The sequence below is a fragment of the Apodemus sylvaticus genome, chromosome 5 (genome assembly GCF_947179515.1).
Source record: "Apodemus sylvaticus chromosome 5, mApoSyl1.1, whole genome shotgun sequence".
In the NCBI taxonomy this organism is placed as follows: domain Eukaryota; kingdom Metazoa; phylum Chordata; class Mammalia; order Rodentia; family Muridae; genus Apodemus; species Apodemus sylvaticus.
Genome location: NC_067476.1, coordinates 154,207,587 through 154,233,250, shown reverse-complemented (window position 1 = coordinate 154,233,250; position 25,664 = coordinate 154,207,587). Strand labels below are relative to the sequence as shown.

General features: G+C 51.9%; 1 protein-coding gene across 5 annotated transcripts in view; it reads left to right on the top strand.

The window, feature by feature from the left end:
- Window positions 1-25,664, top strand: part of Atp9a (ATPase phospholipid transporting 9A (putative)) — a 108,031-nt gene that overhangs the window by 75,056 nt on the left and 7,311 nt on the right. For all 5 annotated transcript variants that reach the window (XM_052184395.1, XM_052184393.1, XM_052184392.1 and 2 more), the window contains exons 15-23: window positions 5,633-5,794; window positions 12,779-12,871; window positions 13,432-13,515; window positions 14,449-14,619; window positions 16,909-17,007; window positions 17,653-17,742; window positions 17,841-17,985; window positions 18,683-18,747; window positions 22,302-22,457. In XM_052184395.1, coding sequence (XP_052040355.1) covers window positions 5,633-5,794; window positions 12,779-12,871; window positions 13,432-13,515; window positions 14,449-14,619; window positions 16,909-17,007; window positions 17,653-17,742; window positions 17,841-17,985; window positions 18,683-18,747; window positions 22,302-22,457 — 1,065 coding nt within the window. The remainder of the gene's footprint in view (window positions 1-5,632; window positions 5,795-12,778; window positions 12,872-13,431; window positions 13,516-14,448; window positions 14,620-16,908; window positions 17,008-17,652; window positions 17,743-17,840; window positions 17,986-18,682; window positions 18,748-22,301; window positions 22,458-25,664) is intronic.

Genomic DNA, 25,664 nt, shown 5'->3' with positions numbered 1-25,664 from the left:
TATCTATCTATCTATCTATCTATCTAATGTGTATGCGTGTGAGAGTGTCACCTGTGGTATACACGTGGAGTTCAGAAGACAACTTCTAGGAACAGTTTTCCTCCTCCTGCAGTGGATTCTAGGGATTGGACTTAGATCACCAGCCTCCTTAAACCCTCTCTTAAAAAATAACTTAGTTTTTTGCTGGGCAGTGGTGACACACACCTTTAATCCCAACACTTGGGAGGCAGAGGCAGGCGGATTTCTGAGTTTGAGGCCAGCCTGGTCTACAGAGTGAGTTCCAGGACAGCCAGGGCTACACAGAGAAACCCTGTCGAAAAAAACCAAAAAAAAAAAAAAAAAAAAAAAAAAAAAAAACCAAAAAAAAAAAAAAAACAACTTAGTTTTGAAACACAGCTTGTATCTTTAGCATAACATAGACAAGAAGAGAAACGTAAGCTCTTATCCACAAAGGCTGTAGCCACTGTTAATATCGTGTAGATCTGTCTTCTAAATGGTGTTAGAGGCTTCTACACAGGTGACTAGCGTGTTTATATAAACATGCCACGTGACAGGAGAAAGACTTGCTGCACAGGTCAGATTTTCAAGAAAGCAGCGCTGTTCCTGTCCTGAGAGTCCCTGGGGGATTCCTTTCGTATTTGGCTGGGTCCCATGATGCCTTTGAAAGTCACTCTTGGCAAAGCCTTGTAGCATCCCAAGGTCAGCTTGTCAGGGACGATGATGACGACACAGGCTGCTGCCCCCGGGTGGCTGGAGTAATCTCCGCTGGTCGCAGAAGCAGGATTTCCTGAATTTATGCCTGTAGGGTCAGCCTGTGCATGGATAGGGGTGAACGTGTCTGCATCAGCTGTGGGTCCCAGCTTCAGAGCACAGGGCCCTGCCTGCCCTCTGCTGGAAATCCCATAACTAGGAAATGAAATAGCCACGCTTTTAGTCTTACCTCCCAGCACAGTGGGGTGTTTTCTCTTTTCGGTATGTGTGGCCACCCTGGGGGTGCAGGGAAGGAGCATGCATCCTGGAACTCATTTTATAGATCAGGGTGGCCTCAGACTCACAGGGAGGGGAAGGGAGGGGAAGGAAAGGGGAGAAAATGAGGAGATGCTTGTGAGGTGGCTCACTGGGTAAAGGGCTTGCCACACAAGCAGGAAGACCAGAGTTCAGATCCCCAGAGCCCATGAAGTGCAGGGTGGGCGTGGCAGCCCTGTCTGCTCACCTATAATGCAGCCTAAGAAGGCAGAGGGAGGAGATGGTGGAGCGGAATCTGTATCTATCCTAGCGATGGATAGAGGCCTCATCGGCAAGCTCTGTGTTTGATTGAGGCACCCCACATGGGCCACCATGGTACCCAATGGAAGGAAGGGAGGAAGGAAATCTCAACTCTCTCCTTCCTTCCAGGTTTTGAATCATGTTGGGATGCGTACTTTATAATAATTAAAAGTAAGTGTATGTGGGGGCTGGAGGGGTGGCTCAGCAGTTAAGAGCACTGACTGCCCTTCTGGAGGTCCTGAGTTCAAATCCCAGCAACCACATGGTCTGTGTGTCTGTCATGGGATCTGATGCCCTTTTCTCGTGTGTCTGAAGGCAGTGACAGTGACTTACAGCATATGCACATCACCATTTCATCAGCCCAGAGGGTGGGTAACAAGCGAACCCCGATAGGCCCTCTCAGCTGTCACTCTTGGTCCTCAGCCTTCATCACGCTGCCACCCTTTAACACGGCTCCTCATGCTGTGGGCACCCCAACCACAGAATTAGTTCATTGCTACTCCATGACTGCAATTTTGTCACTGCTATGAATCACAATGTAAACAACTCTTGTTTTCCAATGGTCTTGGCCCACAGGTTTGAGAACTGCTGCTCTAGAGACTTTTTTTTCTGAGACATGGTCTTATGTAGCCCAGGCTTGCCTCAGACTTGCTATGTAGCTGAGGAAGATCTTGAATTTCTGATCATCCTGTCGCTAACTCCAAGTTCTAGGATTGGCGTGTGTCAGTATGGTGTGTTTTATCCGCTGCTGGAGATGGAGCCAGGGCTTCATATGCATTATTTCAGCCCTACAAGGGAGCCACGCCCCACCCCTCCATAAGCATCCTTACTCATGCTCACCCAAGGGCAACACACACACTCACACACGAACACACATGCATGTACACACACATACATGCACACATGCACTTGCACCACACATGCACTTTCACAACATGCATATGCACACACATACATACACACATACATGCACACACACATGCATGCATGCACACATGCACGTACACACTCACATGCACATGTGCATACACATGCACACACAGATGCACACGTGCACACATGCATGTACACACATGTACACACAGGACAGACAGAAACCCTGTCTTGAAAAAAACCAAAATCCAAAAAACAAAACAAAACAAACAAACAAAATCCCTGAAGATAGGATTTTGCAAATCGAGAACTCACTTGCTTGAAATTACTTATTGATAGAGAATTCGAGGCGGTAGAAAGAGGGACCTCAGACTTGAGGCTCACTGTGGTCCACCTTAGGGTCAGCCAGGGTGACACCCAGGTAGTGTGGAACAGTCCCAGCAGAAGCAGAACTTGGAGCCCCGTGGGGAGCACACAGGAGTGTATTATGGGATGTGAGCACACAATAGGCAGCACCGCCTGGGATCCCCTGGAGAGCCTACTCAGGAATACACAGTGGTTTGACCGTATGCCCCGGCGCATCTTTATGCAGAGCTGCAAACCTATATGCACTCAGGAAACTGTACTTTGACCTTTGACCTCCGACCTCCCCTGAGCTAGTCTTGTGTGATCTGGTCAGGTCTCCTGGGGACACTTGTTGAGATGCAGTTACCAGCCATCCCATAGTTCTAGGCGAGGCGGCAGGTATTTCACAGAGCACGTCTGGCTGAACCAAGGATTTCAGTGGGTTTTTGCATCTGTTAAAATTTCCCTTTAGGGTGCTATGATTGGTTTTTCTTATTTCCAGCAGACGGTCAAGTGTCTCCTTTCCTGGTTTAACCACAGTTATCAAGTCAGCCCTTGCCAAAGACTTGTCTCCTCAACCCCCTTAAGACTAAGCTTTATGAGAAGTGGGGTGCCTTTCTTCCTCACTGCCAGAATCTTATGTAGCCCAATATCACCTCAAGAGGTTGGCCTTGAACCTCTGATCCCCCGTCCCCACCTCGCGAGCACTGGGATTACAGGCATGCCCCCCGTGGCTGCCTTATGAGGGGCTGGAGCTCAAGCCCAAGGCTTGGTGCATTCGGGGCCCACGCTCTGTCAACCGAGCCACCGCCAGCCCGGGAAGCCCTTTGCCTTGTTGCCTGTGTCTTGCCAGCAGGTGAGTGGCCTTGAGAAGTTCACTGTGGAGCTGTTGCAGCCCGGGAATGCAGGTCAGACAGGTGTCTGACAGGTCTCAGACATCAGGTCAGGCCGCAGCGCAGCCATGGGGCTCCTGTCGGATCCGGTCACCAGCGTGCTCCTCCAGGCTGCACGTGCTAGTCTGTTCTCCAGGGGAGCAGAACTGGATACACTTCCATATAAAGGGATTCATTAGAATGGCCCCCAGGCTGCCGTCCATTTAGTCCAGCTGGCTGTCTCCCCACTGAGAGTCCAAGAACCCAGTAATCATGCAGTCTGCAAGGCTGCAGGTCTCAGCTGGTCATCAGTAGACACCGGAGTCCTCAAGATGGAGGCTTTAATGCTGGAAGGGAAGAACTTTACTTTCAGGAGCAAGAGCAGGCAGGCAGAGATCAAGTTCATCCCGTCCATGCCCTTCACATTGGCTGCCAGCAGAAGGTGCTGCCCGGATCCAGGGAAGATCTTCCCACCTCAGAACCACCAGATTAGAAGTGAGCCTTCCGGGCTGGAGAGATGGCTCAGGGTTAAGAGCACTGACTGACTGCTCTTCCAGAGGTCCTGAGGTCAGTTCCCAGCACCCACATGGTGGCTCACAACCATCTGTCATGGGAGCTGATGCCCTCTTCTGGGGTGTCTGAAGACACAACAGTATACTCACACACATGAATAAATAAATATAATCTTAAAAAAAAAAAAGTTAAGCTGAGCAGTGGTGGCGCACGCCTTTAATCCCAGCACTTGGGAGGCAGAGGCATGCGGATTTCTGAGTTCGAGGCCTGGTCTACAGAGTGAGTTCCAGGACAGCCAAGGTTATACAGAGAAACCCTGTCTCAGAAACAAAACAAAACAAAACAAAACAAACAAACAAAAAAAACAACCAAATCAAATGATCTGATTAAGAAAAAAAAAAATCTCAGGCTGGAGAGATGGCTCAGTGGTTAAGAGCACCGACTGCTCTTCCAGAGGTCCTGAGTTCAAATCCCAGCAACCACATGGTGGCTCACAACCATCTGTAATGGGATCTGATGCCCTCCTCTGGGGTGTCTGAAGATAGCTACAGTGTACTTACATATAATAAATAAATAAATCTTAAAAAAAAAATCTCTCTGCCAGGTGGTGGTAGCACACACCTTTAATCTCAGCATATGGGAGACAGAGGCAGGTGGATCTCTGTGACTTTGAAGCCAGCCAGGTTGACAGAGTGACTTCTAGGATAGTCAGGGCTACATAGAGAGGCTTTGTTTCAAAAACATGAATGAATGAATGAATGAATTTCTCACAGCTGTGCCCCACTGCTTGGGTTTTAGCTAATTCCTGGTGTTGACAGCTGAGAGTCGCTATTATGCTGTACCTTCTGTGGTTGTTAGTTCCTTCCCCCATTCTAACGTCTCCAGTGTCAGCAGAATTCAGTCCTTGGCCACAGCCTGAAAGGCCGGCTCCCTTGTGGGTTGCCTAGAAAGACTGCATTCTTACCCTTAATCCCACCTGCGCTGCCCACAGTCCCGGGAAGGCATGTTTTCCCAGCCTCAGAGGCCATCAGCTGTCCAGTCATGGCAGTGGTCCCAGTGACACAGACTTAGGTGATTGAGGAAGGGCTCCTGACTGGTCCGGGGTTGTCATTCTCCTTTAGGCCTTCTGTGAGTCTGTTAAGGTGGGTGTGGCCTGCCGAGGCCGGAGGGGACCGAAGCGGCCCTCTAGGGTACAGGTTGCCTCCTGGCCTGGCTCTTGCCGCTTCTCCATCACTGTGGGCAGTTCTGTGACGTTTGGGAGTCAGTGCTCCTGACTGGAGGATCAGTCTCCCTGGCTCTGTCCTTGGAGGGCTGTACTCTGCGTGTGATCACCATAGGGGGCCCTGGGCTATAGCTCCGGCTGCCAGTAGCATCTCCTTCCAAGTCGGGATAGCCACACATGCTCCAGATGTCGCTGCACGCTCCTTCCTTTCCCACCCCCTCTGAGGGGGAGGGGTGCAGAATCACCCACTAGAGCATGTCTAGTGGACAGTGTACCCAGCCAAAGGAGAGCCAGGGGTGACGAGCCCACGGCGCCCTGCCCTTTCTTGCCCTATGGGTAACAGGCTTGGTGCAAAGCCTTCCAGAGATAACTGTGGTTCGGGGTCCAGGGCAATGTCATCCACTGGCCCGTGGTGTGCAGTTGGTTCCGGGGGCCAGGGCAGTGTCGGCCAGACCAGATGAGTCCCTTCTGCCTCCACCCTCCCTCCTCCTCCGGTGTTCATGTGCGGGGTGTCTGACCTTCCATGCCCTGTTTCCTCCAGGTGGCCCTGGTCCAGTGGACAGAAAGTGTGGGACTGACGCTGGTGGGTCGAGACCAGTCCTCCATGCAGCTGAGGACCCCTGGTGACCAGATCCTGAATCTCACCATCCTGCAGGTCTTCCCGTTCACCTATGAGAGCAAGCGGATGGGTGTCATCGTGCGGGTGAGTCCCGCCCTCCTCCCTTCCCCACTCCTTCCCTCCCCCACCCGACCCCGCCCTTCAGTGGCCTTTTTCATTGGAGTTCGCATGCGCCAGGGACCCTTACTTCTTGCTGGGGCCCTGTGAGTGACAGGCAGACTGGTAAGGGAGAGAGATTGCCCCTTCCTCCCCACCCCCCCACAGGGAAGCACTGAGCATGCATTAGGAGCTCCTAGTAAGATATTCTCATTCTTAGTCATAAAAACTACATTTTAAACTTACTCGGTGGATATGAGCAGGAGTCAGGGAGGAATATACTGTGTATGTATAACAGTCAGAGGACAAACTTGCAGGAGATGTCTTTCTTACCATGTGGATCCCGGGACTCAGGTTCACAGGGTCAGACTTAGCAGCAAGCCCCTTAACCTGCTGCGCCAGCTCGCTGGTCCTCACAGTTCCCCCCCCCCCCCCTCGGTGTACTTTGCTATGTGGGAGTTTAGTGTCTTGCACATACTAAGCAAGCTGAACTCCCAGTCCCCCTCTCTCTCTCCTCTCCCTTGTCCCCCCACCGCTCCTAAACTCAGGTCCTCTGGAAAGAGCAGAGGCTGTCCCTCCAGCCTGCCTCCTGTATTTCATAGATGAAACTCACAGTCAGGTTCACATCTACGTCCCAGTGCTTGGGAGGCTGAAGCAGGGGGTCACTGTGTTCAAGTCTAGCCTGCGCCATACAGGGTGAGGCCTGACTCCAAATAACAAAGGCACGAGGACAAATTCACAGAGTATAAATAACCATGAAAACATAACCGTTTAAAAGCTGATAGAGTTTGAAGATGCAGAGTTCCACAGGCTCCCGAGTTTGTACACAGACATAATAATCAGTCAAAATACAATTATTAAGAAAAAGAAGAGCTGGAGAGATGGCTCAGCGGTTAAGAGCACTGAGCCCAGAGGTCCTGGGTCAAATCCCAGCAACCACATGGTAGCTCACAACCATCTGTGATGGGATCTGACACCGTCTTCTGGTGTGTCTGAAGACAGCTATAGTGTGCTCATATAAAATAGATCTTAAGAAAGAAAAAGAGAAAGAAGAACAGATTGTAGGATTTGCTCAATGGTTAAGAGCACTGTCCGCTCTTCCAGAATCCCCAGTTCAGCTCCCAGCATCCACATGGTGGCTCCCAGCGTCTGTAACTCCAGTTCCAGCAGTCCAGCGCCCTCTGCTGGCCTCTGAGCACATCGCATGCATATGTCCTACAGACTTACATGATGGCAAAACACCCTTACAGATATAAACAAACAAACAAACAAATCTTAAAAAAAAATTAAACCCTGCAGCTATCAGGCCACTGCAATGTTCCTAGCGTCCTGTCCCCATTTTGGACACTTCCTATAAAAGGAATAGTATAATGTGTGGTTTTCTGTTTCCTCCTTCCCAAGGGATTTCACGGTGCATCTATTTTATCGTGTGTACTAGTTTTTCCTTTTTGTGGCTGTGTAGTATTTCATTGTGTGTCTGTATGTGCTGACTGATCTTTCTACAGAACATCCATGGCTGGCATGGAATGTTTGCATTAGATATTGCGCCAGCTTAGGGACGGTCCCCAAATACTAACATGAAATCCACCTCCACTCAGCACTGTACACAGCAGCCTTCGGGTGATTTTAGACATTGTTTTTTTAGGGTCATTTTTATTTTGCCTACGCGCTGAGTCAGGTGTGGAATCTTCTGCTCAGGGTGTGTTTTGTTCATGCACAAAGAATTCTGAAGCTAGGGGCTGGAGGCTGGGGGCTGCCTCAGTAGGTGAAGTGCTTTCTGAGTTTGATTCCCAAAACCCATGTGAAAAGGCCGGGTGTGGTGTGCGCTTGCAGACCCCCCTCGAGGGAGGCAGAGGTGGGTGCATCTCGGGGGCTCGTGGCCAGACGGTCGTCGGCAGTGGGAGACCATCAGCAGGGAGAGAGAGGCTGTCAGCATCCAGCAGGAGTGGTGGCTGTCAGGGTGGTTCTAACAGTGAGGTGGCTGTGGTGAGGGGACCAACAGTAACAGTCCCAGGTAGCAGCTGGGCAGGTCTGCTGTGTGGGGGCTGTCCTCCCCCTCCGGGATAAGCTTCCTGGAGTCTTATTTACCATAAGCTTACTAGTCAGTTGTGTGATTTGTGTGACAGAGGAGGAAACTGAGGCATAGAAAGCCTGAAGGAAAAATACCCAAGTTCACACAGGTCACAGGTCAGAGTTCAGCCCCAGGCTGTGGGGCTCCCAAGTGAATGCTAGCGCTTAGAAGGGACAGGAAGGACGTGGGAAAGCCCACGGCTCTAGGTCTGTATTGGGGTGGTGCTGTATTAACTGTGGGGTGGTGCTGTATTAACTGTGCATGCTACTAGAATGCCCCACAGGTACATTAAAAGCACAACGCTTGTGTTTTCTGTGACCAGGAATCCGGGTATAGCTTGGGGGAAGTGGACTCCTCTGGCCCAGTGTCTCAAAGGCTGGCACCCTGGGACAAGGCCCACTACCCACAGCTTCCGTGGGCTGCAGGACGGGGCCTTCCTCCTTTGCTGACAGTTAAACGGAGGCCACCCTCAGCTACAGCTCTGGTGGCCTCTCCCTGGGTTAGCACCCTGTCAGCTGGCTTCACCCTACCGAGAGTGAGAGCGAGCGGGACAGGAGCTAGCCTCAGAGGAGATGGGCTGTCCTGTTAGCCTTGCTCTCCTGACAAGAGTGAGTTGTGTGACCAGCACATCTCTGGGGGGCCTGGGGACAGGGCTGCTTCCATCCAGGGACTGTGAATTCGTTGGCTCTGAGAACCGCTTCTCTGTAGACCCATTGACGTTACGGATGTGCTCTGAAATGTCCGTCGAGCTGACTTAGATCCCAGATGCCAGTTGGGACTTTATGACCCTGGGGACGCATGTCCTTGGCAAATGTCAGGCAGGGCGGCTCCCTCCCACACAGCTGCAGCTTTTCCTACGGCTGCACCTGGCCTGACCCTTGGGTCTCCAGGACACGTCTGAGCTCAGGGATATCAGCAACTGAGTCCCTCGGGTGGGTGTTTCCCGGAGTTAGTCAGCGCCGTCCACTGTCACTCTCACTTGGTCCCAGCCAGTATTTTTCAAGTTCTAAGGGCCACGGACGCTGCTGAGGTCATTTGAGGGTTGACTCATCAGATAGTCTGAGAATAAACGGAGCCGCGCACACCGCCCTTCCTTTAGCTGTGATGGGATCTTGTTCCCAGACATGTATCATACTTTGTGAGCAGTGGCCATGTCTTCCCACGCAATGTACAGAGTCCAGTTGGCTTCCCGGGTCTGCTTTTACTTGAGGCTAGCCCACCCCTCACCCTGCCTAGATGATCATCGTCATCACCACCACCACCACCACCACCACCACCACCACCATCATCATCTTAATCAACATTCAGTTTTTAAAACACTCAGCCTTCACAGTTAAGGGTCTTACAGGAAGGGAAATCAAGCCAGGCATGATTCATACCAGCAATCCTTGCACTTCAGAGGCTGGGGCAGGAGGATTGCCATGATCTGGGGGCCGGCGATTCGACATACCAAGGGCCTTCATTTCAGCCTTCTCCCTAAGCATATGACTGTAAATATCCATAGACATTTAATAAACTTAGTCTCTAACTTTATCTCAGGCTAGCTTGCCCTCTCCTTACTGAAATGTGTGTGTGTGTGTGTGTGTGTGTGTGTGTGTATACAGTAGAAGTTTTATTATGCCATTAAGACACCTTTTACTGATTTTAATATGTATGTTGAGTTCTGATGGGAAGATTTTCATTCCTTTCCTTTGACTTTTTTTTTTTTTTAAATTACATGCGTGCATGCACGTCTGTTCTAGATCTTTTCCCTTTTTAAAAAGATTTTATTTGCCGGGCAGTGGTGGTGCACACCTGTAATCCCAGCACTCTGGGAGGCAGAGGCAGGTGGATTTCTGAGTTTGAGGCTAGCCTGGTCTACAGAGTGAGTTCCAGGACAGCCAGGGCTACACAGAGAGACCCTGTCTCGAAAAAACCAAATCCAAAAAACAAAAACAAAAACAAACAAACAAAAAAGATTTTATTTAGGCTGGGCAGTGGTGGCACACACCTTTAATCCCAGCGCTTGGGAGGCAGAGGCAGGCATATTTCTGTATAGAGTGAGTTCCAGGATAGCCAGGGCTACACAGAGAAACCCTGTCTCAAAAAACAATTATTTTATTCTATATGTAAGCATGTTTTGCTTGTATGTATGTAACATGCACAGCATGCCTGTGGCCTTGGGGCTTAGAAGAAGGTGTTGGCTGCCCTGGAACTGGACTCACAGATGGTTGTGAGCCGCCGTGTAGCTGCTGGGAATTGAACCAGGCTCCCCTGTCAGAGCAGCGGGTTGTCTTTGCCGTGGCGCTGTCTCTTCAGATTCCTAACCGTGAATATTGATTCCTTTAAGACTGCACAGCTTGCGTGTGAAGGTGGGAGGACAATCTGTGGGCGTTGGCTTTCTTTTTCCACCGTGTGGGCCTCAGGGGTCAGACTGACCAGCCTTGGTAGCAAGTGTCGTTACCCACTGAGCCGTCTCGCTGGTCCCCACTTCTCCTTCTGAATAGGCTGTTTTTCATTTTTGGTTATTGACAACGCTATCTCCTGGGAGCATATATCTTCTCAAGGCTTCCTTGGGATTTGGGAAATGCCTGCCAGCGAGCCGGTTTCCCACCCCTGCCTGCCTGTCCCCCACTTCCGGCTTTGGGATGATTTCTTTACTTTGTACTGACCACCCACACTTGCTTCCTAGCTCAACGCCTCTCGCTGTAGTGACATTTGAAAAATTGTGACTTTCATAGCTGTCACAATCCAAGAATGGGGGTCCTGCTGGCATCTAGTGGCACCTGGCCATATGTGTGTGTTGTACGGGACCTGAGAATCCATCTTCTACTGTGTGGTGGTCATGGGCCTGTTGCGTGCCTGGGACTGTCCCGGTGTCTACTGGACAGGTTCCTTTCAGTTCTTTTTTTTTTTTTCTCTCCTCAGTGAGTGGAGGCAGTTGAGACAAAATCTCCTGTTAGAGCTCTGGCTGGCCTCACAGGCCCAGCAACCCTCCCTCCCGTGTCAGCCTCCCACCTCCCAAGTGCTAGGATCACAGGTGCGAGCTGCTGCCCCGGACGGTGTTTGGCTATTTATCATCTCCTCGCCCAGCAGATTGTATCCAGCCTTTCAGACTGGTGTGAGCAAGCTCCCAGTATGCACGCCGCAGCCTGGTCCCACACTCCCCCTCTCCCTCCTCGTCTGTCTGAGATCATGCCTCCTGAGGGGTCAGAGAAGGTCAGGGAAGCCTCCTGCTCTAGGCCTTCTCTGCACATCTCTCCGAAGGAACCATATGTCCCACCTCGCACAAAACGTCCCATTCAGCTTCCTGTGGAGTTAGCGGAGGCGGATCACCGCCAGAGGACAGATACACTGTTGTCGTTGAATCAGTGAGGCCTGTAGTCAGGTGTCAGGTGGACTACAAGGGGACAGGGCAATGTGACTTGGCCAGCCCATCTCTGTCTGTTTATGGTGTCATCTTGCCATAGCATGGGAACACGGTAAACCGGGCGTGAACTGGGTGGGAGGGAGTGACTCACACCGAGGAGATAATGGCTGCCGTGTTTATATTGGACGGAAAGACGGAGCTGGCCCGAGCCCCTCTGGTAGAGGAAGCTGGGTGGGGCGGTCTTTCCTGCAGTGTGGTATTAAGCACCACTCTCAGGAAGGGGAAGGGACGAAAACCCCTGACGCTGCTTTCATGTTCTCTTGGCCTGCGGGCTGTCCTTCCTGGACAGAGCACGCAGTTGACCTTACTCAAAATGTAGATGCTTCTGCTTGGCTGGGGGAGAGAATGGATGCGTGTGTCGCTCTGATAGCTGGGCAGGGCTTAAAGGCACTCCGAGATTTTGTTCTTCATTTTATTTCTTTTTAAAGATGTATTTATTTTATGTAAGTACACTGTCACTCTCTTCAGACACACCAGAAGAGGGCATCTGATCCCATGACAGATGGTTGTGAGCTTACCATGTGGTTTCTGGGAATTGAACCAAAACATGAGAGGTCATTTACTGTGGGTATACGCCCTCTCATGCAGGGCTCTATCATGATGCAGGTGTCCAGCCTGTGGCCTGTGGGCACATGAGCCCCAGGATAGCTAAGAATGGGACCTTGCACATCCTTGGATGACAGTCTTGGTATGGACAGATTGGATGTCTCCCCAGAGGGCGGTTCCTAGTGTTTAGAGAGAAGATGAGTCGTCACGGGGGTGGTGTGTGTGTGTGTGTGTGTGTGTGTGTGTGAGAGAGACTCCTGGCTGCCGGTGGTGGAGGCCGCATCATTGCCTGCCATCCTGCAAGGTCCAGAGTGGCCCCAAACTTGAACAGTGCTGGAGTGTGCAGGACCCCGAACTGCACATTCCGACTCCCTGATGTTAGTGTGCTGACGCTGCACAGCCCGTGGGCACGATCGGAACAAGCAGCTGCATTCGATGGTTCTGGTCGGAATGGCAACAGCTTCCCAAACAAAGTCTTGGCTCTCTCTTTGATCTTGCTTTATCACCTAACAGTTTTCCGAATGCTCCCAGCAGAGCGTGCTTCTGCCTTCTGTGGCCTTTGCCCCCAAGTGAGCTACCCCTCCCCCCCACTTGATGGTTTATCTCTGGCTAAGTGTAAAAGCTCTGGGAGGCTGGAGAGATGCTGGAGCAGTAAGAACATCGGTTTCTCTTCCAGAGGACACGAGTTCAATTCCCAGCACCCACATGTAGCTCAGAACCATCCATGATTCCAGTCCCAGGGACCGAGGACACCAGGCATAGATCAGAACACCCATGCATACAACACAAATAAATTAAAAATATATGCTTAAAAAAAAACCAAGGAAAACCCATTTAAAAGTGCTGGGCTCTTTAAAGCGCCCCGCACACTGCCTGTCACAGGAAGCAAGTGAGGCCGGGGACTGGTGTTAGCCGCAAGCCCCTCACTTCCTGCGCCCCTTTCCAGGATGAGTCCACGGGAGAAATCACTTTCTACATGAAGGGAGCAGACGTCGTCATGGCCGGCATTGTCCAGTACAATGACTGGCTGGAGGAGGAGGTGAGGCTGGGGCAGGGACTTGGAGAGGATCTTGGGAGCCCGCACTGCAGAGACCGGGCCTCCTCACGGGCCAGTGGGTGTGTCTCTGTGGTCGCTTCTCAGCTGTGCATTATCCACCTCGGAGGGAGGAGCACTGGTGGATGTCAGCAGGCTAACCAACCCTCAGCCTCAGGCCGGTGCTCACACCCACCCTTCAGCCATGAGGGTCTCCTCCTAGGGGATTGCAGATGAGATGCCTACAGGGCCAGGAGGGGCACACAGATGTCCAGCCGGCCTCAGTGTCTCTTTCCCCTGGGGCTGTGCTTTAGGGGTGCTTGGGGGTGCATGCAGGAGCAGTGGAGCCATGCTTGTGTGTAACCTTAGAGCGTGGATCCAGGCTTTGGAACTCGCAGTGCTGGAAACCGAAGACCCATGCGTGTGTGAGGCTCAGCCTCCCACTTGCCTGACTGCTGTTCCAGCTAGAAGCTTGGCTCTGGGCACTGTAGAGTCTTCCCTGCGATATCCTCAGACCTGAGCCTCAGCACAGCTCCCCGCTGATCTGATTGCTGTCTGCTTTGCAGTGTGGTAACATGGCCCGGGAGGGACTGCGCGTGCTGGTGGTGGCCAAGAAGTCCCTCACAGAGGAGCAGTACCAAGACTTTGAGGTAAGTGGCTCGTGAGACCTTTGCCTGTACCCCTGACCCACCTCCTGAGTCACCTCTCCTAGGAATACACCTTCTTGCTCTCTGCTCTGGCCTCCTGGTCTTTCTGAGCACTCCAGCTTCCCTATTAGCGCAGGGCCTTTGCACACGCCATGTGCACAGCGTGGGGTTCGCTCATGACCTTCCACTTCACTTTATGTTCACATGTTGCCTCTCCAAGAAGCCTTCCCACGCTGCCCACCACTTTCCCCCCTTCTCTGTGTGACCAACTTTCGCCGTCACCTATTTTAGGAAGGTTTGAAGTAGGTCACCTGTTCTTTATCTCCTGCCCCTGCTTCTGTCTGTCTGTCTCTGTCTCATTACTGTTTTGAGACAGGGTTTTTCTTGTAGCCCAGGCTGGCCTGGAATCCTCCTGCATCAGCTTCCTGAGGGCCAGGTTGCCTGATTTAAGCCATGAGCCAGCTGGCTACTTTTGAGGGATGAAATAAGTAGATTAGAGACACACTCCGCCTCTGTTCTGCTGACTGTTCTCTCCTCCGTAGATTGTTTTCCCAGTGGAAGGACCTTGTCTGGCTAACGCCTGTGTCCCTGGTCCCTGGCACACGGTGACAAGCATGAGTGCCAGGGCAGGGGGCACTTTAGGGACAGGCTTCTAGGGTCTTTGCCCATCCCCAGCAAAGGCTTGTCCCTGTCCCTCAGATGCGTTTGTAAGATGTGTTAGATATCAGGTTTCTCCCTTAGGATCATGCTGTGACTGTTCGTGCAGCCCCATGAGGGGGGTCTGGGCTTCCCTTAGTCTTCGTGGCCAGATAAAGGGAGTAAGTGGGTCAGGCTGAAGTCAGTCATCCTCAGGAGGCCGGCCATCTCTCCTTAGAGGCCCCGCTGACGGGGGCGGCGCTGCACGGTGCACCACAGCCTCAACTCTCCATCCCCCAGGCCCGCTACGTCCAGGCCAAGCTGAGCGTGCACGACCGCTCTCTGAAGGTGGCCACGGTGATCGAGAGCCTGGAGATGGAGATGGAGCTGCTGTGCCTGACCGGTGTGGAGGACCAGCTGCAGGCCGACGTCAGGCCAACGCTGGAGACGCTGCGCAATGCCGGCATCAAGGTAGGGCTGCCCGCGCAGCGCATGACAGAGCTCCGCCAGTGACCGGGCAGCAGCCGTGGGACCTTCCTCAGGACATCGAGGGTTGAAGGCCAGTCGTAGGGCCCCATGCCTGGTGTCCCAGCACATGAGAGTCAGTGGTAGGATCTCAAGTTCAGGGCCAGCCTGGGAGAAAGCAAAGAAATGAAAGATGAAATGGAAGGAGGAAGGGGAAACCAGAGCGCCCACCCCCGATGGCCTGGCTTGGGAGAGCGTCTTCTGGGGCTGTGCTTCTGCTGGCTGCCTCCCCACAGGACCTCTCCCGGAAGGTCAGGGGCACCTGTCTCCTCGGCACTCAGAGCAGCCTCGTATCCAGTGCTGCACAGTGTGACTCAGTTGAATGACCAGCCGGTGGCTGGCTGTTGCTCTGGCCCAGTGTAAAGGGACGCCCGCCCCACGGAGCAGACTGTATTCAGCTGCTGTTGGGGTGGAACAATCCAGACCGCTATTCTGCAGGGCCAGTAGAGGGCGTCTGAGGACCAGTGAGCCCTTGGGGGAGCGCCCGACTTATTGTGAAGTCCAGGCCATTGCTCAGACGACTGATGACCCAGGTTGTCCTTAAACTCCTGACCCTCTCACTTTCATCTCCCGAGTGCCAGGATTGAACTAGATCTATGTGTGCTAGGCAAGCACTCTACCCAGTGAGCCACAGCCCAGCCCTCAGAGTGGCCTTTCATTCTTTGTGTGTGTGTGTGTGTGTGTGTATTGTCTATGCATATGTGAGTATGGTGTGTATATCTGTGTGCGCATGTACATGTGTGTGGTGTATGCATGTGAGTGTGTGGTATGTGTGTCCTCATATCTTTGTGTGCATGCATGTGTGTATATGTGCACATGTGTTATGTGTGTGGTGTGTCTGTACATGAATGTATGCATGTGTATGTGTGGTATTGTAGAGGTGCACTTGTGGGTGTGGTATGTGTAGTGTGTATGACTTTGGGTATGTGGGGATGCATGTGTGTGTATGTCTATCTGCGTGTGTGTGTGTGTGTGTGTGTGTGTGTGTGTGTGTGGTATATGTGTGGTATATGTATGTGGTGTTTGTGTATATGTGGTGTGTATGTGGTATGTGTCTGTGGTGTGGTGTGTGGGTGTGTGCATATATGTGGTGTGTATGTGGTGTGTGTGGTATGTGTATATGTGGTATGTGTGGTACGTAGAATGTTGTGTGTGTGTGGTATGTGTTTGTGGTGTGGTGTGGTGTGTGGGTGTGTGCATATATGTGGTGTGTGTGCATATATGTGGTGTGTGTGGTATTTGTGTGTGTGTGGTATGTGTGGTATGTGTGGTATGTAGAATGTGGTGTGTGTATGTGTGTGTGTGGTGTGTGTGTATATTTGGTGTGTGTGTGTGTGTGTGTTTGGTATGTATGTGTGGGGGTGTGGTATGTATGGTATATATGTATGTGTGGGAGTGTGGGGGTGTGGTGTATGTGTGGTGTGTGTGTGATATATGGGGTGTGTGTGTGTGTGTGTGTCTCCCTGTGGATCAGCACCTATGCTTGCAAGTTTATGGTAAGGAAGTGGCCAGCAGGACCAGCTGGGCCCTTATGCCACACTGGGGGTGGTGGTGTCTAGGCCCTGCCCTTCTGGGGCCGGGGTATCCTACTATCCGACCTTATGAGGTCAGATTTGCCCCCAGGTTTTCTTCCTCAATGCTGTTCCGCCCCCAAGCCAAGAGTCTTATTGCTACAGTGTGGACAGGGTTTCCCTTTTTCCTGTTCGAGGCAAGAGAGGCCTCTTTGGGCAGAGATCTGAGGTTCAAGCCCACGCCAGCCTTTGGACAGACACAGAAACGGAGCCAAGAAGGCTGGTGACACTTTGCAGGGCCTCACCCTGTGAGATGAAGCAGCCGGCACTGGAGCCTCAGGGTCTTGGTACCCACCTACCTCTGGACCCTTCCCGCCATCCTGTGGGAGACACAGGCTCTGTGGGGCACAGATAGCGCCATGCGAGTCTCCCAGAACTTAACCCTAGGCTAGCCCCAAATTCATAGCAATCCTCCTGCCTCAGCCTCCTGAGTGCTAGGATTATAGTTGTGCCCCACCACATCCCAATCCGACTGGCTCTTTCTCTGGCAATTATCAGCCTTTGTTCTACTAGCAGTAGCCCCCAGCCCTATGGTGGGCTGTCCCTGGGGATCACAGGGACTGAGTCTCAGGAGGTTTGATGTTCTTGGGAGCCTCACTGCCCCAGGGGACAGGCCAGCTTCAGAGCCCCAACCCTCAGGACTGTCTGCCTGATGTGATTTCAGGTTTGGATGCTAACGGGGGACAAGCTGGAGACAGCCACATGCACCGCCAAGAACGCACATCTGGTGACCAGGAACCAAGACATCCACGTTTTCCGCCTGGTAGAGTGTCGCACCGCTGGGGCCCTGGGTGGTGGGGTTGTGTGTCTTGGAACCTGGAACCTAGAACGAGCCTCTAAAGGGAGGAGCAGCACCCCTGGTGGCCTCGGATGGTTGTGCAGGTCACTGAAGGGCAAGGGGACCCAGGCGAGCATCTCTTCAGCTAGCGCCGTGGAGCTCCACCTCACAGCCCTGAACTCGAACTCTGACCCTTCGGGCGGTTGTGCTCTGCTCGGTCCCAGAGCTGCCTTTGCCATTGCCGGTAGCCGAGCACGCTGGCCAAAGCCGAAAGCAGCATCTGTGGTAAAAGTGATAAAGATGCCTGGGTCAGCGCTGCTCTCAGGGCTCTGGTCACATGGCTCCTGACGGATGAACAATCATGTCACCACTTCAGTGTCCCCAAGTGCGAGGGTGAGAGTAAATTCAGGGGTCCTCATGGTCCCTGGCCCATCGGACTGCCTGCGGGTGTTAGTCCTTGGAAAGCAGCAAAGGATGAGAGGCACCCAGACAGGCTCCCGGGCCACAGCGTCCTTCAGTAATAGCGGGTGACAGGAAGGACATTGTCTACACAGGCTCTTAGAGGCCAGTGTTCATCTTGTCTGGCCGCCTCTAGAGAGCCAAACCTTCTCCATCTCCGTCCCTTTTCAGGTGACCAACCGCGGGGAGGCCCACCTTGAGCTCAACGCCTTCCGCAGGAAGCATGATTGTGCCCTGGTCATCTCTGGAGACTCTCTGGAGGTGAGCGCCGGGCACTTATCTCTTCTTGCCAGGGGCTGCAGGGAGGTGGCAGCATTGGCTGACCCCGCCCCCTGTTCGTGCCCTCACCTCTTGGCCAGGTTTGCCTCAAGTACTATGAGTATGAGTTCATGGAGTTGGCGTGCCAGTGCCCGGCTGTGGTGTGCTGCCGCTGTGCCCCGACCCAGAAGGCCCAGATCGTTCGGCTGCTCCAGGAACGCACCGGGAAGCTCACCTGTGCAGTAGGTAGGCTCGCCCGGGGGTAGGAAGGAGTCGCCCGCCTGGGCAGTCAGCAGGCATGCGTGGGTGGTGGCACTCAAGTGCCTGAGACCCTGTCCTGCTGGCCCAGTCCTGTGACATCCTGTCCTGTGCTTGCTCTGAGGTCACCTTTCTCAAGCAGCCAGAGTCCTGCTGCTGCTGCTGTGAGTTCAGACTCCCAGGCCTCTCGGCTTAGGCCGCAGACACTTAGCTTCCCCTCCGCGGCTCCTGTTACTATGTCCCTTGAGAGAAGGGAGACTAACGTGCCTAAAGGGAGGGGTCTGTCCATGTGGCAGATGGCTGACATTCCAGAGGGGTGCGGACCCCATGCTGAAGGTCAGATCCGGGTTCAACCCTCTCAACACAATGGTCACTGACTGGTTATCCCTGTGGCTTCCTTTACCCATGTGGGCCTTCATTCACACCTCAGCAGGATGGTGACAGTGGTGGCAGCCTTCTCGCCCATGTGTGCAAAGACTGGGGACGTCATCTGTGGGCCGGTTACCACTGGCCGTAGCCATACACACTCCTCTTGAGAGGAGGGCCTGCCGTGGTTGTAGATGCTCGGCAGGCCACCTGGTCTCTGACACACAGGTCCTTTGAGGGGGACACAGTCCACACTCAGTTATGTGTGAGCTGTCTCTCTCCCATCCTACCTCTCCTCTCTCTTCTGTGTGCTCTACAGGGGACGGAGGCAATGATGTCAGCATGATCCAGGAAGCCGACTGTGGCGTGGGCGTGGAGGGCAAGGTGAGTGTGGGGGCGTCCACTTTGCTCCCCAGCGGGAGTTTCTAGTCATTTATCTTTTTGTTTTCTTTCTTTTATTTGAAGTGAGGGGGGCGTCTCATGTATCCTGGGCTGCTGCAAACTCCTGTTCTTTCTGCTTCTCTGAAGCGTGTCCCAATGTTCAGTCTGCATGTGGTTCCTGGGGGAGATTTTGTATCCAGAATCTGTACAGATTTCTTTCTTTTTTTTTTTTAAAGATTTATTTATTTATTATACGTGAGTACACTGTAGCTGTCTTCAGATGCCAGAAGAGGGCGTCAGATCTCATTATGGATGGTTGTGAGCCACCATGTGGGTGCTGGGATTTGATCTCAGGACCTTTGGAAGAGCAGTCAGTGCTCTTAACCGCTGAGCCATCTCTCCAGCCCCCAGATTTCTTAAGTGTAGGTTTAAGAAGCACGCTTGAGCCAGCTGTGGTGGCTCACGCCTCTAATTTCAGTGATCATGACGTAGAAGCAACAAAACTGTGGCCAGGTCCAGCCAGCCACAGCTCACAGAAACCCTATCTCAGAAAACCCAAAAGGTAGTGGGGGTGGGGAGGGGGAAGGCGTGGCGGCTGGGAGGAGCTCGGGTGTGCTTAAGAGTGTGCCCCCACTGCAGAGGACTGTGTTGGGTTCCCAGCACCACCTCTAGGCTCCAGGGAACCCGGAGCCCTCTTCTGCCCCGGAGGGCGCATGCGGTCTTATGCACATACCCCCCACACATGTGCCTCTGTGCACGTGTGTACACATACACACACACACACACACAGAATTAAAGATAAATCTTTAAAGACACCTGAGAGAATCCTCTTATTGTTTGCTAGACACAAATAAAACATTTTGCCTTCTATTAAAAACTACATCATGATTCCTTTAGGTTTCACCATGTAAAAGCAGTTGAGTACTTGTACAGTGGATAAATAATTTAAGGTAGGCCCACCCTGCCTCTTCGTTGTACCAAACTAGTAACACTGGGTAGAAGTACTTTCTGTGCAGTGTTGGTTATGGGTGTGTGTGCGGTTTGTCATAGATACCGTCTACACATGTGTATATATATATTATTTTCATGTATACTTCTAAATTAACAACATACCACACGCTCCATCCTGCAGCGTGCTTCAGTCTGTTACGTCTTGGACTCTTCTCTCCAGCAGAGACAGGGACAGCACTCACTTCTAACCCTCACTCTAATTTATTATTATTTTTTGAAGTCTCTTATGACCTGTGCTTTGACATCCCCAGCTCCGTGCTCGGAGCAGCCTTGTTATCACGGCTGTCGTCTCTGAACCGCCCGTGACAGCGCCCTTCTTACCGCATTGAACTCACACAGAATGATGGGGATTGCTGCCCGGGCCTGGCCCAAAGGCTCTGACCCCAGTTCAGCAAAACTCAGTGCTGTAGCTTTCTGTTTGGAAAAAGTGTCACCTTGAGCTGGGGGTGTGGCTCTGTGGGTGAGAGAGCTTATGCTGCAGATGTAGGGACCTGGGGTCACATCCCCTGCACCCACATAAAACACCAAGCAAGTTCAAGTGCACCGATACTCTAACACTGGGGGATGGAAGCTGGTGGCTCCTGAGAGCTCCCTGGACCCCCAGCCTGGCCTAACCCGCAGGCTTCTGCTTCCCCGAGGCCCTGGGTCCGTGCAGAGCCATGGAGCAGACGAGAGGAAGATGCTAGGTGTCCTGTTGTGGAGGGGGAGCATGCATCTGCATGGGCATGCATAGTTGTACACTCAAATGTACACATACACATATGTGTGCACACACAAACACAGCATGCATATGCATGGACATACATAGCTGTACACTCAAATACACACAGACACATACATACATGGACATATATAGCTGTACACTCAAATACACACAGACACACACATACATGCATGGACATACATAGCTGTACACTCAAATACACACAGACACACACATACATGCATGGACATACATAGCTGTACTCTCATATACACACAGACACATATACATGCATGGACATACATAGCTGTACACTCAAATACACACAGACACATACATGCATGGACATACATAGCTGTACTCTCATATACACAAAGACACACACATACATGCACACACCCATACATGCACATATGAGATACACAGAATGCATATGTGTATGTGCACACACGCACATACACGTGTGCACCCATCCACACATGCACACACACACCAGCATGCATATGCGTCGACATGCATAGCTGAATACCCAAGTACATACACACATGCACACACACATGTGCACACACAAACACACAAGCATATACACTCTAATTATGTGTATTTTTAGATGTCATTTTTAAATTCACTCACTCGGGCAGTGAGCTCCGTCAGCCTTCCCTTCCTTCCCGCTGCCCACTTTCTCTTCCTCTGGACCCTTTGAAAACCGAGTCCACACATTTCACGTTAAGTACTTCGCAGGGGCCTTAAGAAGTGGCATCCCCCTGCATCAGCACAGCAGCTGTGCTCTACCCTCCCTGCCCCACCCATGCAGCCTGGGGCCTCAGATGTAATGCTGACCTAATGATTCATGGGCATTTTGCCCGATTGTCCCCAAAATGTCTTTGTAGCTTAAGAACAAAAGAAGCTCCAGGAAATAATCAAGACCTCGAATTCCCCTTATTAGCGTGCGCTCATGTCTCTTTAATCTTCTTTAATGTAAAACACTTCTCTGATCTTTTATTTTTTCTTGAAGAGTGTTTGATATTTATGCCATTGATACAGGCTGCGTCTTATTTATTTATTTGCTTATTTATTTATTTAGTGAATATGCATGTGTGTGTGTGTGTGTGTGTGTCCCAGTGCTCACGTGGAAGTCAGGACAATTTGTGAGACTCAGTTCTCTCCTCCTGTCACGTGGGTCCTGGGGCGCCAACCCTGACCAGCAGGCTCGGCAGCAGGCTCTGTATTACCTGCTGAGCCATCTTGCTCAGGCATTCGGAATGTCAGCGAGTCCTTGGGTCAGCTCCCTCTCAGTTGCCCATGGGGACAAGAGTTAACGTTGGATGGGGGGGCTTTATATTTTCCGTGTTACGTGGTTAGGCACCGGCACCCCATACCGTGTCAAACACCTGCCTTTTAAAACAAGAATGCACTGTGCAAGTGCACTGTGAGCTGTCTCCACATGCATGAGCATGCAGAATCATTCCAGAATGTTCTACCACTGTGACTGGCAACCGATTTCCCCTGTGTTTTACCCTGCAGGGCCCTAAATGTTACAAAGCACCTATTGGATGATTTTTTTTTTTTTTTTTTTTTTTTTTTGCTTCTCATATACACTGGGGGTGGAGGCGAACTTAATACCAGATTCATTTGACCTCCAAATTACAACTCTCCGTGATTTAGTATGTTTTCTATTTAAGTAAATTCCTCTTTTTAAATCAAATTTGACTTGGACCACCAACTGCGTGTAGCCTGAAACCAGAGAATCTTGTTATTGGATGCCTTCAAAGGTCTCCTTGTCATGTCCTGTTGTTTCAATTAAAAAGAGAAACGCACCCTGACCCCTGTGTGCCGATTGCAGGAAGGGAAGCAGGCCTCGCTGGCGGCGGACTTCTCCATCACCCAGTTCAAGCATCTCGGCCGCTTACTCATGGTGCACGGTCGGAACAGCTACAAGCGCTCGGCAGCCCTCAGTCAGTTCGTGATCCACAGGAGCCTCTGCATCAGTACCATGCAGGTGCGCTGCGGCTGGTACCTCCCAGAGTCACCTCTTCATACGTGCACACAGACAAACGCTGCCCAGGTGGGCGGCAGCTGGTACCCTTCACATAGGTGTGGCACCCAGGTAGGAAAGAAGCTGGTGCCTCTCACAGGTGCAGGCGGGCACACCGTGCAGGTGGGTGGCAGCTGGCGTCTCTCACAGGTGCAGACAGGCACACTATCAGGTATACACATGGGCACATTGCCCAGGTTGGGTTAGCAGCTAGCAGCTCTGCATTGCTACACATGGGCACATTGGCCAGGTGGGTGGCGGTCAGCCCTGTGCCCAGGTGCTCGGGACAGTCATTATCATGGAAAGCCCAGCAGTTGGACAGTGCTTTGGCATTGCGGCCCCACCTGCCAGTCCCAATCTCCACCTGGCCGCACCCCAGCCGACAGCATTTTGCCTGGACCCCCACCTCACTGTTGCTTCCCCAGAGGGAGAGGTGGAGTTACAGTCAAACACATGCTCCGGCTCCTGTTTTCTGTGTGCAGAGACAAGGGCCAAGGGGTGGCGACCATATCAGAAAAATAGGTGCTCTGTTTGAGACAGGGTCTTGCTGAGTAACCCAGGCTAGAGTGTGTGCTAGTATGTGATCCTCCTGCCTCAGCCTAAGTGCTGGATTATAGTCACGAGCCACTACCCCTGCTTTTAACTCACTTTTCTCAAGTGTATTCTGTACCCTGGCTATTTGCTAAGTATGTGTAGTGGACTCAGTGTGTCCTGTCTTTCTCATACTAGCTGAGGTATTTTACAGGTAGAAAGGCTGAGGTTGAATCAGAATGAAATCTGTTCATCCTAGGGAGGTACAACATAGCCTGCTCTTCAGTCTCAAACCTCATAGGAGAAGGGTTTCCTACCCCAGCCCCTCTGCAGGCCTTATGTTGAAATACTTAGTGTTTTACTGATGTGAGCAGACACCATGACCAAGGCAACTTTTACAAGGACAACATTTAATTGGGGCTGGCTTACAGGTTCAGAGGTTCAGTCCACTATCATCCAGGTGGGAGCATGGTAGTATCCAGGCAGGCGTGGTGCAGGAGGGGCTGGGAGTTATATGTCATCATCTGAAGACTGGCTTCCAGGCAGCTAGGATGAGGGTCTTAAACCCCACACCCACAGTGACACACCCACTCCAACAGGGCCACACCTCCTAATAGTGCCCCTCCCTGGGCAGAGCATGTATAACCATAACACTTGAGTTTGGTGATAAGAACGTGTGAGTCCTGTCCCTTTTTGCTTATCTCCCGTGAGCACCCCATCTGCATGCAGGCTGTATGGATGGTGGATGGTATACGGCCTGTGCCACTGAGGACCTGTGAGGGCCGTGGGCACACCGACTCCAAGCTGACCTTTCCACCTGTGAAGTGGACTGATAGGATCTGCCTCGCCCTTGAACTTGGCACTTGTAAACCAAGGGGTCAATCATCGGTAAAACCAAGCAGGGCGTTTCCTGAACATGGGCAGGCTGGCGAGATGGCTGAGTGTGGAAAGGTGCATGCCTCCAAGCCTGATGCTGTGAGCGAGAGCCTGGATCTTCCACGTGGGAGGAAGAGAGAACTGGATCCCACAGTTGACCTTTGACCTCCATTCCAATTCTGTAGAAAGCTCATGGGCACATAGGCATGTGCACACACAATAAATGCAGACACATGTGTATGTGCATATGTGCACACACGCACACGCGCACACACGCAGTTTATAGGAAAGGCATGTGGCAGTATGTGAAAGGCAGCTCCCCATGTAAGAGGTGCCTGCCCTGCTCACAGGAGAGCTCCCCTCTGGTCGGCTGCAGAAAGGGGGAGGGGGTGTTCTAAAGCCGCACAGCTGCTGCAGATCATCAGGCTGCATCTGCACTTTTAATTTATGCTAATCCATCATCAGACAGTTATGCTAATTCACCAACAGGACTAGGCCGTGCTGTGGTTTTAATCACTGGGAGATTAATGATCATGTCCTCGAACACATACACAAAAGCAGACAGATGGGCTAGCATCTGCAGTACCTAGGCATTCCTGTTGCTATCCACTCAAAGGTTCTGGAAGCTTCAGAAGGGAGGCTGGCACTGTTCCTTTAGCCCTGTCCGTGACACCGCACCTTGCGATGATGATCTATCTCTGGTGAACAAAATGAACAAGTGTTTTTATCTCCCATGAGCACCCCCTGCATCCCTGCAGCAGGGATCCCTGCATGCAGGCTGTATGGCTGGTGTAACGGGGCTGCTCTAGGGTAAGGTGCTCTGAGGTTGGCTTACAGAGTAATTAACCCTGGCTCTGCACGTTTGTGCAGTCCAGCTGGGCGATAGGGCACTGCAAGGTGACTTCCCCACGGCGAGGCTGTGAAAGTGTCGGAGGAGCCCGGCTTCCTGTGGCTGTGGTGTTCAGCAGAGCTGCAGCAGGCGGGCGTTTCTGTGTGCCTTCACTCTGCACCTTAGTATGAACAGGAGGAGCGCTTGGCCTGCTGCAGAGATTCAACCCCTCTTGGCGCTAAGGACTTTTTGGTTTGGTTTGGTTTGGTTTGGTTTTTGGTCTTGGGTCTTACGTATCCTGGACTGGCCTCAGACTTTCTTTTTTTTTTTTTTTTTTTTTTAAAGATTTATTTATATGAGTACACTGTAGCTGAGTACACTGTTGCTGTCTTCAGACACACTAGAAGAGGGCATCAGATCTCATTACAGATGGTTGTGAGCCACCATGTGGTTGCTGGGAATTGAACTCAATGACCTCCGGAAGAGCAGTCAGTGCTTTTAACAGCTGAGCCATCTTTCTAGCCCTGGCCTCAGACTCTTAATGTAGCAAATATTAACCTTGAACCCTTCATCCCCCTGCCTCCACTTCAGACATGCAGGGATCACTGTGTGTGCCACCACACCTGGCCCAGCTAAATTTTTCCACATAGCCTTCACACAGCACTCCCAGCATTCCTTAGGCTTATACCAGGGTGGTGGCGCTTAACCTTCCCAGTCCTTCAATAGAGTCCCTTGTGTTGTGGTGACACTCGATCATAAAATTATTTTGTTGCTGCTTCATAACTGTAATTTTGCTACTGTCAGGAATCATAATGTAAATTATGATATGGAACCTCTGAAGGGGTCGTGATCTCTAGGTTGAGAACTGCCGCTCTGGGGGGGGGGGGAAGCGCTTGGAAATCACAGTCCTTCCAGTAGTGTGCAGATGTTAGGAT